Consider the following 14,240-nt stretch of genomic DNA (forward strand, 5'->3'; position numbering starts at 1 on the left):
TGTATTATACGTAAGGTTGGCCTAGATAGAGAACTCCACAAGGTAATAAAAAATATAGAAAAGTTCACTGCAAATGTAATCTTAATTCTGTATGAAAACAAATGTCATGAAACTCCAAAATATGAGGATCACTTCACCTCCAGACATACATCAATTTACTGTGTCTTACCCCACTGTTAATGATTGTTAGGAAAGCCTGTAGCCACAATGATGCTTGCTGCTCATCTGATGCTGCTAACATGAGTGGAGCTTCCTTCTTTCTCAATAACTGAAAGGATAAATTATAATATTTGTAGCAAGCAAGAATCCATTATCTTTAATGCAGTGTACAATTCTAATTTAATAGTACTGCAACTGCATCACAGAAAAATGCATATGACAACTCAGTGTCTGTGGAGAGTAAAAATTACATTGTGAATATCCCACTGCTTTTTAAAGAGCATTGAAATATCCAAACATTATGTAAACAGGCCTCATTTGGGTTGGTATGTGGCTGTGCTCACTTGGATTTTGTGGACTTGTACTGCAAGTGCCTAAGATCAACACAAAAATTAAATTGATGCCTTTCACCATGATATTTGCCTGGAATTCATGGTTCATATTTTGTAATCAACAGATAAGACACTACTAGTTTTGGATATTTTTTTTTTTACCTTTCAAAGTCAATGACTTATATCCTGGCAAATGCTGTACATTAAATAAAGTTGTATGTATATCCATAACCAGGAACCAAATTAAAACAATAACTAATCTGAAAAGCAACACAATTAAAAGGAGCAATAGTCTTATTAAGGTACTGTGAGACGAATACCTTTGGTGATCCCCATGTACTCCTTCAGAGGGTTGACTTCAGTGACATGTTTTGAAGAAAAGTTATTGTATTCTGCAATTCACCTAAGATTACGCAAGTAAGGCATACAATTTGGCTATGAAAATAGCCTTCCATGATACAGGAGAGACAAGCCTCTGAGGCTCAACTGATGGTTTAGAAGCAAAATTTTTTTAATTAAACCAGACTGACAACTGTAAATGAATACTGGATGGAAGATTGGGCTAGGTGCCTGTAAGTACTGTGATATACCGAGTCAAGATTAATTTTCTTAATAAACTAATTAAAAGTATAAACTGATTCAGTCCCTCAAGGGCTGATCCAGGGGGGAGTCTTGGGGGCCCAGACCCTCCCTTTTCAGCATAAAATTTCAATACTTTTTCTGTAATGTAGTATTGTACTCAAGCATTTTTGTATCGTAAAAAGTATTTACTATTGACTTCAGAATATCTCCTAATATCATGTGCGCATGGCTTCAAAGTGACCTCAAAATGCCCATGATATTGATCAGATTTCCAAAAATTTTCTGGGGAGGCTTACAGCAACCCCCCCAGCTGGGTGGGCTCACTGTGCTCACCATGTTCCCCCACCCACAACTTCTTGGACCCCCCCATCTGATATTCTTGGGTCTGCCCCTGTCCCTGGATGGTCAACTTTTTACAATTCATGCTGTTTGCCCTCATACCTATGTATATATGCCAGTTCTTTAAAAAATCACTGATTAATCATTACCTGTCACAAATTAAACACTGTTCTCTTCACCCCAGTGGCTGCAGCACACTAAAAACACATATCATTGCCAAAAGGTGTATACATATCCATGGACATCTAAAACCCTGCGCCACCTTTACCCCACAATAGTGTCAACCAACTATTCTATTTTCTTTTTAACTGGGGAAGGGGGGCTCCCTTTCTCTTACCATACATATCTGGTACTGTCCTGGACACTCCTGGAAAGAACAAGACACTAGAATCCAGACCCCAAATTAAATACCGGTAGTGGTCATACGTCATGTGAAGAGATGATTCAGTTGAATTCATCTTCGGTAAGCCAACTGTGAACAGCCATCAACTTTCAATGGTGGACACTTGCCTACAAAACTCCCTTTCCAATGTTAAGAGCTGCAACAGGAAGCTATGCTAATTGATTATATTAGTTCTGGCCACTAATGTACTCAAGTTGCCTAATGTAGGGTGACTGGATACAAAAGTATGCAAAAGGAGAAGTTTGAGGACTTACTTGAAAAGCATGTGGTCTTTGGTTAGAAGATATACGAACACAACCCACACACCGCACCACCTCCACTATCATATGAGGCAACCTTTCCCTGGAATCATTGAACTGGTACAGTACACCAGCCCTGATAAAGCAAAAGAAGTTGAAACAAGTTAATATGTAGAGCAGATTACAAGCTTCAATTAGTATATCATTGGGGTCATTAATGTTCCCCTGGCTACTGATATATTTCCCTCAAATGAAGGTAAATTTTCAGGGGTCATATTAGGGATTTAAATTTGGCATGATACTTTTTTGGGGGGAACTGCGTGTATGCAAATTTTTTAAGTCAGTAAGATGTTTATTGTGAATCTAAGAGCACAAAAATCAGTCCCATGCAAACTTAAAAATATAAAAAAATTGAGGTGTGCTTGGAAGATATACAGTACAGTATGTCTCTCTTGCATACCTGAATTTTTGTGTTTATTAAAGTTCAGAAGTTCAAAGATAGCATGACAACGATTTTTAGGCTCATGAACATATAGAAACACAGGTGTCATAAATGGTATCATGCTAACTTTAAGCCCCTGATATAATCCTTTATATTCATGATAAGCTGAATTTTTTTTTGAAATCGGCAAAAACAAAACTTTGATCTCAAAGTTCATTTCATAACCGAGACTAAAGCGAAAAGTAAATGATTGCTATTTCACCTTTGGGTACATTGGGCCTGTAAATAATTTTTTATTCCCTTCCCTATCAAGGGGTTATTCTATGCTCCTTTATACCTTATCATAGGAAATAGTAAAATTCTTCAGAGGATCTGGTTAACTATGGCCGAGTTGTTCAATGAGGAAAAATCGGGTTATTTCAACCTCTTCCCTCTTAGTCTTAGTTACCCCTTAATCTAGGATTTTTTTCACTATCATGCTCAAGCCATTATCCCTAGTAATGCATCTCATGAACCATCTAGTCCTGTATAAGTGCTCATGTACTTATATTCCTGAGGCTTGTTCGCAAGTCTAACTTTACTCAAGTAGATACCAAACATATTGTAAAAAAAATAAAAAATAAAATGATGTAGAGTTCAGCTATACCCCAATACTAAATACAGCACATTATTCTACATTATATCTTATCAGCCTTTAACAGTTGAATTAAATTAAGGCTTACAAAGGTGCAACATTGATGCTGGTCTTCCAACAACACACTCAAAAGTTTCTCCATCTCTTCAATCACCGCACCTCTTCTCTTGTTGATAATCTTTGACTGCATTGGCCCAGAATCTTGCACACATTGAATAATGCACTCTTTGTCATTTAATATTGTTCCAACAGTTGAGCAATTTATCCGAGAGCACACACTATGTTTATCACAGGCTGTGCAGATTAGCTGTGCCTGGATTAGAGGCCAGGCACCATAGTGAGCTGCAGGTATGCCAAGGAGCAACAACAAAACCTAATAATGGCAAGAGAGATACTGGATGATGCCTAACAGCCACTGCCATCCTCTGTGCAGCAGCTGTACAGTACTTACGCCTCACGGTTTGAGCAGTCAATTGAAAATTTTGGACAAGCTAGTTCATATCTCTGAAAGTTCATACATCAAATGTTTGTAAGTAGAGGAGCACCTGTGCAGTATGTCACTAACAAAAACTAACGAGCTAAATGAAGGCCTTGGGTGAATAATATCAAGATAAGGCACAAAAAGACAAGGATTTAAATAGAGAAATGATATAAAGTCCTGTATGCACAACACTCACTTTAGAATGAAATAAGCTGGTCTCCAAGAGTTGAGGATTCCTGGAGGCTTAAACATAAGTGGTCCTTCACTGGATGGTCCCAAAGGTCCAGATATAGCATCCCCTCCACCTAGACTGCTTCCATCTTCCCAGTCCGCAAGCCAGTATCCAATGACTTCGGGACTATTCTGGAATTAAAAGTAAAATTCAGTTTTGAGTGCAATAGTGCCTATTACTACTATACAAATATGCTTTTTAATTTAATGAGTAACGTAAGTGTACTTGAGGTGATAATAAGGATGTTCTATATGATCATTTGTTAGCAATTCTCTTCAAATCAAAGTTATTTTTCTACAATCACAGGAAACAATACTCCCATATATTCAAACCCTTGTTTAATATTTTAAAAGAGCTGTGTATCTGTCTATGCTCTTCCTTAAACACATCCCACATTCTGATGCCATCTAAGAGCCTTCCCATGTTTCAATCTCTTATTATCCAATGAATTTTAATCACTTATCAGCACTCGCTCATGCTCATTACAGTACAGTCAGTTCTGCTATAACGCGATAGTTGTGTTCTTGTAAAACATCGTGTTATAGAAATTCGCGTAGTAGAAATAACAGGGCTTATGGAGAAAATAGGGTTAGGTGCAGATTACTACTCGAAATCGAAAAAAATTTAGTAGTTAGCCTAACACAAAGGTTAGCACAGTCTTAATAAATGTTACATTCATATCTAATAATGAAATCATACAGTAAATGTTACACTTTACCTTGAGAAAATATGAATATAACTTGATGGGGGAGAAGGGTGATTTTGAGGTTGATAACATCGAGCTTCTCTTCAAGGGTTATAGCCTTTCTTTTACGATCATCACCGGGAATGCAATCACCAGAACGCTTCTTGGAGATATTCTTCTTTACCATATTCACAGTTAATACCACAAAATTGGAGAAAGAGTAAGCAAACATCGCGTTACAGCAAACAAGCGTTCGCGTTATACAAATATCGTTCCTCTATTCATAAATCGTGTTAGAGCCAATTCGCATTGTCAAAACACGCGTTATAGCAGAACTCAGCCTTCCCTCAGCCTTCATAGGGTAAGGACGTGTGTAGTCGGCACTGCCCGCTAACGCGGCCGTGGTCTCTTGACCATGGAGACAGCTGCCAGCCCAGTCTGTCGGGCCCTCCCCTGCCCCATCTCCTCCTCCCCATCTGGATTTATCAACATCCTCACATCAACAGTACAGTGCAAAGATTGACGATCAACCCACAAGTGATATACAAAAGTGGCAATTTTAACTCGAAGGAAAAACACAAAAACACAGCAATATTGAGTGTGGCTGGATCTGACCTAACCTGACCTGACCTAACCTGAAGGATGGAGCACACCTGCATTGCCCCAAGCTACTGTCCTGGCCACGTGGCCACACACCTGTCCAACCGCATCCAGCCCATACGACCACGAACTGATTGCTACAAGAACAGCCCAATCCCAACCATTGTAAAAATTATCAACACCTAATTTTTATATATCATATTTGTATCACTTATGTTACCTGTATATTATTTGTCAATCAAGAGACCCATTCCCCAATTTTGTAATTGTATATTTTCAGCCTTCCGGCTGCCATGCTCTTTCAATAAACCGTTTATTATTATTATTATTAACTCACTGTATTTACTGTTTTAACAATATTCCTTGCATTCAATATTTACCTTTGTACAGTGAGAGAATGAAGTATAATGAAACCTGACTACCCAACACAGTGAAAGGTGTCACGGCAACCCCATTGCAAGGTTCCACAGGCCTGCCAACTGTTTATGGGCTCCACACATGTGTGTAGAATGGCTCAACTGTTCTGCAATGTATTCATCAAAACCCTAGGAAGATAATTTACTCTCACTGCCAAGGAAAGGAGGCTAGTGGCCTGTGTAGGATACTTCACAATGTCTAGGAATTAATCTTCAAACATAGAAAAAGTTTCTTTCTCTTCAGATACAGTACAGTGGTCCCTCGGTTAACAAGCACAATCCGTTCTAGAAGGTTGCTCGTTAACCGAAAAACTCGTGAACCGAAACCATTGTTTCAATGGGTTTTTGGGTAATTGGTTCCAGCTCACCGAAAATTGCCTAAATTCAACAAAAAGGTAAGAAAAGTACACTTACTTTGAGGTGTGTATGTAGAAGGCTCCTGGATGATGATGATGATGATGATGATGATGGGAATTAGAATGGGGGTGGAGGAGAAGGGAGAAGAGAAGGCATTGGGGTGGAAGAGAAGTCACCCCATGGTGCCATTTCACCCATGAAATTTCAGTTCTCTTGGTGTAATTCAAGATTATTTTCTTTAAATCAACACTGCACTGCATTATATATTGTCAATATGTAAAATAAATTTCAAAATGACCAATAATTTGCTTGCAAACACAGAAAAAAAGCGTTTAGTTGAAGAGAGTCTCAAGCAAGATGTTACCTCCACTGAAAGACACAAAGACTGACGCCTGTATGCTGTGTTGGCAGGCTGGATGGCGTGCCACAAACTAGTGACCCTACCTTCAATTATGTTCAATAATTGTTAAAATGACTAAAAAATTTAATATTAAACTTTTAAAATGATTGAATAGTATAAACTTCTTGATATTTACTAAAACAGTAAGGAATTTAAGCCCTGGAACCGATTACTGTATTGACGGACTAATACTACAGCTGGTGGACCGCCAAATGCAAGCTAAAACATGTTTAGGTCGGCTCGTAAGAAACTCGTAAATCGAGGGATTGCTCGTTAACCGAAGTTAAGAATCTTATGGAAGGTAACTCGTTAACCAAAATCTCGTTAACCGAGGCACTCATTAACCGAGGGACCACTGTATAGTAAATACAGTTCTGTATCTCTATTAGTAGAATGGATGCATTCTTCAAGGTCTTTGCACTAACCAAACAGATTATAACAGAGTATATACAATATTTAACAGGGACTGGTTCATGATAGCAAACAGTTCACTATGCAAGATTTCTAAATTAAATTAATGAAAATATGTATAAATACAGTTGGCCCTCAATTTGCATTTTTGTGTGTGCACAAACATGACCTTTTAATTTTTTTACACAGTCTGGATTCACTTACACTGCACATGGTGTAGCATTGTCAACATGTAGGCAACTGTATAAATAATATGAAAATCTTTGGATGAAAGAAAATTTCCACTATCAAAGCATGTTTGAAAAATTTGTGGCCAAAGGCAGCAAATGATTCTCACAGTTTCCCGAGAGTGCAACTTGTGGTATAGACCACTAGTGAGCTGGGGAGGGATTTGATGATCTCCATGTAGCAGATATGGAGGAGTTACTTGAATACCACATTACCAAGCTCAGTGAAGAGCTGCAGGAGCTGAGTCAATCAAGTGCCAGTGAGGAGATGGAAGTGTCAACAAAGCCATAGCTAATACTGAAGAGCCTGGATAAGATTTGCAGAATAAACCCAAACAATTGACCATCATCATTGCCCTTCTCAACTCCACCACATTCTTTTTGCAAGCATGATTCCACCACCACCACTGCTGCTTCCACCGCATTTGCTTGCAAGAGTGACATCATTGCTGCTGCCTCCATCTACTCCACTCCATACTCTCCAGCCTCCCCAAGTGAATCTTCAAGCTTCTGACTTCAACATCAATATTATCATCAGATCAAGTTAATTACCTCATTATCAAAGGTTAGTACAGTATAAAAATTTAATATTGTACTGTACCATTAAAATGCTTATTAAATGAATGAGGGATGCCATCTTGCGAGTCCGGAACCTAACCTCCTATTTCCCAAATGACTTTCGTGTTTTTCTTTTCCCAAAATAATATTTATACAGGTGCAGGTACATCAAAATATTTGTACTGTTAAAGGTAGAGTGATGTGCTGTATTTTTATTGTTAGGTATAGCAATTCCAAACATCCCTTTTCTTTCCTCTCTTAAAATATGTTTGGTATCTACAGGAGTAAAATCATTTTAATGAAGCTGGTTCTTCAGTAACATAACTCGTTCATAAACAGAGGAGCACTTGTATCATCACAGAGTAGAATACAGTATGCAGTTTCATTCTCTTTACTGCATATGAGGCATTATACTACATGACAAGGATGACCCAGCCATGGTCTTAAAAATCCATTTTCTATGGTATCAGAATCATCTTTCTTGCTCAGTCATTGTGCTAACCTAACCTAACCAGCACAATGGGATATGACTGAACAAGATAGACGATTCTGGCACCATAGAAAATGGATTTATGAGACCATGGCTGGGTCACCCTTGTCATGCATAATGCCTCATGTGTGTTTTTCATCATTTATCACTTATACTTCACATCTTCTTGCTATTGTAACTCCTACATTGTCGTATCTAAAACAGGTTAAGTTCATTCTCTCCTTAAGGCTCCTTGCACCTCCTCATTTCATCAACCTTCTCTTCCACCTCTGAAATCTATTATTAAGAACTCAATTACTGTGTCCCCTTGAAGTGATTCTCCAGATAAAACATGCCATCACAAACTGAATAGACAGTTGCATTGTTCACTATAATTCATTGCCATAAATAAAATGTAATCTAGTGAACTGACCATAAGACTAAATGACCTCCAACCAACACTTAACCTGTGTCCACTATAGGCTGAAGCTGAGGCTACACAACAGCTCCTGTACAATAATAAAAATTCTGTCCAGCATTTGATCCATAATCATATCTATTATTGTACAGTACCTTTATTGCAACATGCATGATATTAGAGATATTAAAGAGCTTTAAAAAGTTTGTGTGCTTTGCATAAGATGTACTTATTTTGCATTGTATTATTTTTTTTTATTATCCAGTTAAATGCTAATTCTTCAGGTACAGATTAATTCAACATTATAATGACTCTCTGTAACCTCATATGCAAGCACATTCAAGAAACTGTGCATGCCCAATACCTGGTTGTGAAGACAATAAGATTAAGTAACCTCCAGCTGCTGAATTATACTAAATTTTCCCTCCCAGTCAGATTTTTTTTCTGGGAGCAATTATGTGGGTCCTGATGGTCCCCAGGTCAAACTAGATCATTTCCATCTCTATGATACAAGTAGATAGGTATTATTTATTACCTCTGGGAGTTGTGACCATGCCTTGCCAGCTAAGAGGCACAGGGAAGGCCTACCGTATATATAATGCCATCAAGTAATCATGGTTAACCCACGAAAGGGAAGGGGAAAAATGGTTCTAAAATGACAATAATAATAATGATTGTTGGAGTTGCATTTGCTCAACTGGCAACTATAGAGCAAACACAGCTTACCCTTCTTAAGAATTTTTTTCTCCCAGTTATGTTGCAACGGTGGTAAGTGAAATGTGGTTAGTAGCCAGAGGTTTCACACACACACACACACACACTTCAAAAACACCTGATTGTTCTGGAATCTTAATCTAATTTTTTCCTTAAAGTTAGAGAAGGAGCACAACAGTTTAGAGTTATGGTATACTCTCTTAACTTTTTTGGTATAAACGCATTAAGGAGAGAAGTATATAGCTACTGTACAGTAGAACCTTGATATAACATGAGAATGGGACCAAAAATTGTCGCTTAACATCGAATTGAATTATATAATGGGTTCACCAATCACAGTCTTGCCAAGGACCATATCCTGACAATTGAGAAGAGAGACATGCACAGTACCGTATTTATGTTTGGCCATAAACATAAATTTTTACACATATATAAAACTATATAAGGTACAAATAAGACAAAATGACCAAGAACCCACATTAGGAAAATGCTACATTAATAGGTTAGAGTACACACTAAAATACGTAGGAAGTCAACCCGCTCTCTCCTACCTCTTGTTAAATTTCTTCAATTTCCAAATTATAACTTCCTTCCTCTACAAAAAAAAAAGTATACAATAATTGTATAATCTGTACTCACCATCCAGAGAATTGGATCATTTACTAGAGGGAAAAGAAGTCATTGATACACGGTAGTGTAGTGTAATAGGCAGCTATCAAACAGGGAGGTACTACTACCTGGGAAGATATTGGAAGCATAATGTGTTGTCTAATGGTAGACCCTGCTGCCATATGGCATCACGAATATTGTGACCAAGTCCCAGGTTGCTGATCTGACTTTCTGCCTCATTTACACACAATTGCAGTGTTTCAATTGTTTCTCTTACTATTGACAACACAACATGCTGTATATCGTTTCTAACTCATGATTTATTTTTTCGTTCGTGTATTTATTTATGATTATTATTATTAGTATTTTAATTTTTTGGTTATAATTTTTATCTTTTCATTAATTATTATTATTTTTTTTTTTTGCCCCCCAGGCCCTGATGTGGGTCAGTGACCTGTGCTTGGGTGGGCTAATCCCCGAAAAAAAAAAGAAAAAAAATATGGCACAGAAGCCTTCACCTACCAGTGTATGTACCTAATTTATCATCATCACTGTTTTACAGCAATTTTGCAACCATGCATGGGTTAACCATGTTATATTTAGAAAATGTTTGGAGATGGGTATCAACCAGAGCAAGACATTCCCATACTGCACCAATCCAGAAAAAACAGCAGAGACCAAGGAAAAGACAATTCTAGTGTCTCTGTTGCCATCAGGCAAATTTCAAACAGGTTTTACAGTTGGCTGCCTTTCCTATCACCAACTTGCTTTAACACAGCAGAAATTGGGTATTACAGTACAGTGATCCCTCGGTTAACGAAATTTCGGTTAACGAATTACCTTCCATAAGATTCTTCACTTCGGTTAATGAAAAAACTTTGGTTAACATGTTTTCGACTGCTTTTGCATGCTCACCAGCTGTAGTATTAGTCCGCCAATACAGTAATCGGTTTTAGGGCTTAAATTCGTTACCATTTGAGTAAATATCAAGAAGGTTGTACTATTCAATAATTTTCCAAGTCTTATATTAAAGTTTTTAGTCATTTTGACAATTATTTAACATAATTGAAGTACAGTGAACTAGTTTTTAGCACGCCAAACAGCCACTTGACTCACCCAAAATGGCGTCAGTGTGTCTCCTTGCTCAGTGGAGGAAGCTTCTTGCCCGAGACTCTCTTGAACATAAACTAGTTTTACGTTTTTCCAGTACAATTATTGGTCATTCTGAAGTTTATTTTACATATTGACAATATATAATGCAGTGCAGTGTTAATTTAAAGAAAATAATCTTGAATTACACTTAGTGAACTAAAATTTTATGGGTGAAATGCCTTCTCTTCTCCTCCACCCTCATTCTAATTCCCATCATCATCATCAACCAGGAGCCTTCTACATGCACACCTCAAAGTAGGTGTACTTTACTGCATTTATTTTTAGTTTGTATGTAATTTTCGGTGAGCTGGAACCAATTACCCAAAATCCCATTAAAACAATGGTTTCGATTAACGAAATTTTCGGTTAACAAACGACCTTCTGGAACAAATTGTGTTTGTTAACCGAGAGACCACTGTACTGTATAATGTACACTTCCAAGCACCCTTTACCTGGCAATGCAGGGTTGCTACTCCCTGGACTAATTAAAGATTATTCACCTACCCTCCTTAAAAAATAATACTGTACAATGGAAAAGGATAATTTTAAATGAAATTCTTTTTTTTTTTCATTTAATTAATGGTACGTACATTCAAATCTGTTGGGAATATGGCAGCCATATGTAATAGAATGCTAAAATTTTCACAAATCTGTTTTTCAAACCTTGTGCTGTAGTTTCTTCAGGTTGAATTTCTGTCATGAGCCAAAAGTGCTTATCATATAAAGTTTCTTATAGTTTTTCATCATGCAAATTTGTTCACGTTAATTTTTTTTTAAGTTTAGTCTTATCACAGCATGTGACAATTGCAGTGCCTTGTCATCAACTGATTAACAAACAGTTACTTACTAGTAATAGCACAGAGTAGATGTGGGATCTACCCTGCTACATCATACCAATCCTTATTTTGGAGTTATGGATTTTTCAAAGGTTAATTTTTAACTATTGTTTATATCAGTTCTGTAATTTTGCTTAAATCAAGTTAAATTTTTTTACAGTACACCATCAACGGTATAGTTCGGTTCGCAGTTAGATATACAGTTAGCGGACCATTTAACCACCAAACTTGGGACCTTAGGTGAACTGGTTTCCTGGATTTGGCAGATTTCTGGTCCTAAGCCCAGTACACTGGACCCTCACTTTATGCGCATTCATAACATTTGTTATATGTGAATTTACATTTATGCGGCGACCCTATTTCTACCCATAATTCATTTTATGCGGAAAAGATTCCCTACTACTCTATGTGTTCTGTAGAAGAAATGGCGCACTAGTTTTATATTATATTATCTTTATTTCTAAGCGAGCATTTTAAGGATTTTTCTACAACTTTTATAACATTAATGCTCCAGAAATAGTTGTGAAACGTGGCTCAGTGTGTGTGTGTGTGTGTGTGTGTCTACTGTGCTGTATGTGACGACACGAGACGTGGCTGGAGTGGTGAGTCAGCTACTCCACACACTTTCACTTTCCACACAAACACCAATGCTCTTCATGTGTCTTAGTTTAAAGTTTTATATTATATTTTATAGTGTTATACTACATTACCTTCATTTCTAACCCACACTAGAGTATTGTAATGATTATTCCACAACTTTTATAGCATTGCTGTTTACTTTTAGTAGTTGTGGAACATATCCTAACTTTCCCCATAAGATTAAGTATTCACTAAATGCGGATTCTCATTATGCTGAGTGAACGCAAGCATAGCATAAAGCGAGGGTCAGGTGTATATAAATATGTACAGTAAACCCTTGCTATTCGCGATTTTGACTTGTATTCGTGGTAAGCAGATGGTGGTTAGCTTACGAGCTTGCCCGCAGCACAACAAGTCACCCCCACGCACCCACAGCATCTCCTCTCCCTTTGTTTGTGCTCAACCATTGCCTGTGATGCAGCATTTCTTGTGTTATATTGAAAACTTTAGTGTTCTGTGTGAAATGGACCCTAAAAGACTGCCTAGTGTCAGTGCTAGTGGAGTGTAATGTTTAGAGACCTCAAAGCCAAGAGGAAAAAACTACCAATCACAATGTAATTCAAGAAAGAACCAGCTACTCGCCCAGTTGATTCGTCTCCCACACCTGCTCGGTCAGCTGCTGCTGCCGCCTCACCACCCACCTCCTCGCCACCTGCCTCCCGCGACGCGTCTCTCCACCAACAACCACTGCATCACCCTCTTCCAACAGTGATCCTGATGATCTCCCTATGCTTCAGTAACCAGATTTCATTCTATTGTACAGTACACTTCATCAAGCTCTAAACTGCATTTATGCAGTGTAAGTCTGAGTCACAATGCCCCAACTTCTTTTGCTTCTTCACTGTTAAGAGAGTCACACTTAACTAATTTCACCCTTTTCCCTCTTCACGGCTACCTTTACTTTCGCTTGGCAAAGTAGACTAGCACAATGTAACATGCAACTTCCCCCGTTTCATGTTTTTATTCTATTAATGAATGTTATCAAACTAAAACAAAGATACATACAGGCAATAACCATTATATGATGGAGTTAGGGACCTTGAGTTGTACATTACAGAAATTTGGGTGTGCCTCTCAGGGTCACTTCCTCAAACCCCTTATTTCTCATTAGACAAATTCCTTGCCAACCACGGTTTTGCCATCCGCAGGAGAATTCTAAAATATAACCCTCAAGGTTGGCAAGGGATTATGTATTTTATTTTATCTGAGAGTTAACTTGATTTGAGAAAACTAAAAGAATTATAGAGTAAATTATATAGAAAAACACCCTCTTTGTTAACACCTCCCTAGACCCTTCCATATATCCCACACTGAAAAAAAAAAGAAAAAAAAAGTAAGGGAAATTGACACTTTTAAGACTAAATATGATTTTGCTTGGGTATTCTGTATTGCTGCAACTAAAAACCTAGCAAATGGGTTACAAGTACCTTTGTACATGTGCATGCTAAGATGTGTGGAGACAGCGGCAGTCAGGCTAGTTGACAGGCTAACCATCCAGTTAGCAAGCATACTCAACAAGTGTTTATTTATGCTCATACAACACATTATACAGCCTTCATGCATTTCAATGCCATCTTTGTTATAACAGCTCTTATTTTGCCCTAATTACTCTTCACTGTCCACACAATAGACTTACTTAAGGCATAAAGTTCTGGGAGAGGAGGGACATCTAGTGTAAATCAAACATTCTATATACCCATTTGACTACCATGCTGAACTGTGTATAAGTGAATTTATGCCATGTATAAGAAAACCCATGTGCAAAACGACCATTTAGATTGATAGTTTACTGTGTAAGCATAATTTGTGCACATGTGTATATATGCCATTCCTTCTTCTTTCTCAAAAGGCCTAATCCATATCATATTACCCATAGATTTACTACTGTACTTAATTATGTAATTAA

At 37.6% G+C, this 14,240-nt stretch overlaps 1 protein-coding gene across 3 annotated transcripts in view; it reads right to left on the reverse strand.

Annotated features, from left to right (window-relative positions):
- Positions 1–14,240, reverse strand: part of LOC121878195 — a 71,312-nt gene that overhangs the window by 7,733 nt on the left and 49,339 nt on the right. For all 3 annotated transcript variants that reach the window (XM_042384251.1, XM_042384250.1, XM_042384249.1), the window contains 3 exons: positions 3,808–3,974; positions 2,070–2,190; positions 170–268 (listed from right to left, as the gene is read on the reverse strand). In XM_042384251.1, the coding sequence (XP_042240185.1) occupies positions 170–268; positions 2,070–2,190; positions 3,808–3,974 (387 nt within the window). The remainder of the gene's footprint in view (positions 1–169; positions 269–2,069; positions 2,191–3,807; positions 3,975–14,240) is intronic.

Source organism: Homarus americanus, unplaced genomic scaffold (genome assembly GCF_018991925.1).
Source record: "Homarus americanus isolate GMGI-L3 unplaced genomic scaffold, GMGI_Hamer_2.0 scaffold45562, whole genome shotgun sequence".
In the NCBI taxonomy this organism is placed as follows: Eukaryota; Metazoa; Arthropoda; class Malacostraca; order Decapoda; family Nephropidae; genus Homarus; species Homarus americanus.